The sequence below is a fragment of the Haliaeetus leucocephalus genome, unplaced genomic scaffold (genome assembly GCF_000737465.1).
Source record: "Haliaeetus leucocephalus isolate CR32 unplaced genomic scaffold, Haliaeetus_leucocephalus-4.0 Scaffold848, whole genome shotgun sequence".
NCBI classification, from domain to species: domain Eukaryota; kingdom Metazoa; phylum Chordata; class Aves; order Accipitriformes; family Accipitridae; genus Haliaeetus; species Haliaeetus leucocephalus.
The window spans coordinates 16,629,454-16,631,795 of record NW_010973284.1 but is presented as its reverse complement, the minus strand read 5'-3'; the positions used below and the strand labels follow the sequence as shown (position 1 = coordinate 16,631,795).

General features: G+C 54.3%; 1 protein-coding gene across 1 annotated transcript in view; it reads left to right on the top strand.

The window, feature by feature from the left end:
• The first annotated feature begins 93 nt into the window (after positions 1–93).
• GFI1 (growth factor independent 1 transcription repressor) overlaps positions 94–2,342 on the top strand; it is a 10,299-nt gene continuing 8,050 nt past the window's right edge. The window contains exons 1-2 of the mRNA XM_010582640.1: positions 94–208; positions 470–676. Of these exons, the coding sequence (XP_010580942.1) occupies positions 94–208; positions 470–676 (322 nt within the window). The remainder of the gene's footprint in view (positions 209–469; positions 677–2,342) is intronic.

Genomic DNA, 2,342 nt, shown 5'->3' with positions numbered 1-2,342 from the left:
GCCCCGCGGGAGAGTCGGGGGTGACGCTCGCCGCCGCCGTGCCCGGCTTTTGGAGAGGGAGTGCGGCCGCGCCGGCCGTGGCAGCACCCCACCATGCCGAGGTCCTTCCTAGTGAAGAGCAAGAAAGCGCACAGCTACCACCAGCCCCGCTCCGCCGACGAGGACTACAGCCTGCGGCTGGAGACGGTGCTAGCCCAGATCTGTGCAGGTAGGAGTCCGTCGGTCGCAGCCTCGCTTGCGGCGGACACAGCCCACCCGCCCGCACTGCCCCGCTGCCAGCGGCACGGGCACCGGCCGGTAGCTGTGCAGCCCCCCGGCACCGCAGACCCCGCGGGACGCCGGAGGGGCCAGTGCGGGGCTGGAGCGGGTCCGGCAGCACACCTTGGTGGGAGCAGGGCCGCCGCGGGAGGTGGCTGGCTCCCACCGCCGACCCGCACTGAGGAGCCCGCTCCCCCCCTTTACCCTGCAGACAGCAAGATCCCCGAGGACGCGGGGCTGTGCCGCACCGTCCTGCCCGATCCGGAGCCTTCCCAGGGGCGCTTCTCCCCGGAATCCCACCTTACCGAGGCTGCCGATGGCACCTCTGAGTCGGCGCCCAGCTGCGAGGGCAGCGTCTGTGACAGGGTGTCCGAGTTTGAGGATTTCTGGAGACCTCCCTCGCCCTCCGTCTCGCCAGGTAGGACCGCGGCGAGCAGCGCTGGGCGAGGGTCCGACTGCGAGTCTGTGTCGGTGCCGTGGGGCAATGTCTTATGGCTGGGCGCTGCCGTCGAAAACGAGTGGAAGGGACAGATTTGCCTTTTCCCATGCAGATTTGCCTTTTCCACTCGTTTTCAGGTTATCTCTTTTGGGTTGCTTTTCCAGCCCGTCTCCCACTGCTGAGGGAGCAGCGGGTGACAGGCTGTAGGAAAGTTGTGAAGCCATCGGGCGTTGATTTTTTTGTTTCCGATTAATTGCTAGAGGCAAGCCGGTTATGTTTTAAAGGGCCTGGCATTTTCCTACAGGGTCCTGCTACCCGGCACTCAGAAGTTTTTTAAGACAGTAAAAATTTCTATTAGGCTATCTATATACCTGTAGTAAACAGCATTGACTTTGTGTTTTGTACTACCTGCTAGACCTTTTCCCTAACTCCCTTTCAGGTTATTTCTTGCCTCTTGCCTATGAAAAGGATCTCTCCCTCTCCCTCCCTCCCTCTCCCCCTTCTCTCTCTCGCTCTTTCACTCTCTCTTTTTTTTTTCCGCTTTTCTAAAAACGCATTCGTAAAAAACAGAGGAAAATAATGATGGTCAGATTTAAACACCCCAAATCCAGGAAACTCACACTTATGGCTGCAGTGCCTGTCTCTAGCTCCCTCGTCCTGCCTTTGATGTGGTTGGAGCAGTGGGAGATGCTGTCCCCAGCCTGGCGCGAACACTTATCTCGTTTAAAAATACAATGGTGTCATTTTATAACAAAAATATGTATATATAAAACCCACTTTTTTTTGCCTCGGTTAAAAAGTGACAGCTGGAAAAAAGAACAATTTCTGTTTTAGCGAAGGAAAAATTGTCTCAGCTTTACCAACTGACAGCAGATGCCAGCAAACGAATACTCCTGTTTCCCCACCAATCTTCTCACTTTGTCTTTATAGTGTCCTTGCATATCAGCGGCTGATTGTAATGATGCAGGTTTGCATTTTTAAACCCTCTCCCTCCTTTAAGAGTCCTAAAGCCCTTTGAGGGGCCGTTCAAAATGCTGCCCAGTATCATCACAGCCAGCCACGGGACAGTTTCAGTCTGTGCAAATGACAGACCGGACCAAATGCAGCAATGAAGCAGTCTCTCTTTTGCTAATATTTCTGCACAAAATGTAGCAATGTGTGTAATTTTGGTTCTCACGAATTTGTCCTGCTCCTCCTTCCCCAAATAGTTACAATTTCTGTAGGGGAAACAGACCGTTTTCACAAGGTATCTGAAAGATGTAAAATGGAGCAGGTATTTACCAGGGCGGCTCTGCTTTTTCATCCTCCCCACTTATTTCTTCCTCTGCTGTGGGATTCATTAGCTCCCAGCAAACCTTCCAGCTACCCAGGGAAGGTATTTTTGCAAAATGAGGGTTACGTCCCCAGACCAAGATTTTTCAGGGGCGGTGGGGGAGGGTGGTGCTGGGACTATCTGATCCCATTCACAGGAGGAACGGGAAGGTCAGGGACTGCCAAGTACTGTAAGGAAAGAGCTTTGTTAAATGAACCTAGGTGCTTTGAGAGAGGTGCTGTTACGTTAATGATGAAGGCAGTGGCCAGGATTAGATAGTTGGCCTTTCTCCCACAGCTGCCCCCTTGCCCCCCCCCCCCCCCGCCACGTGTC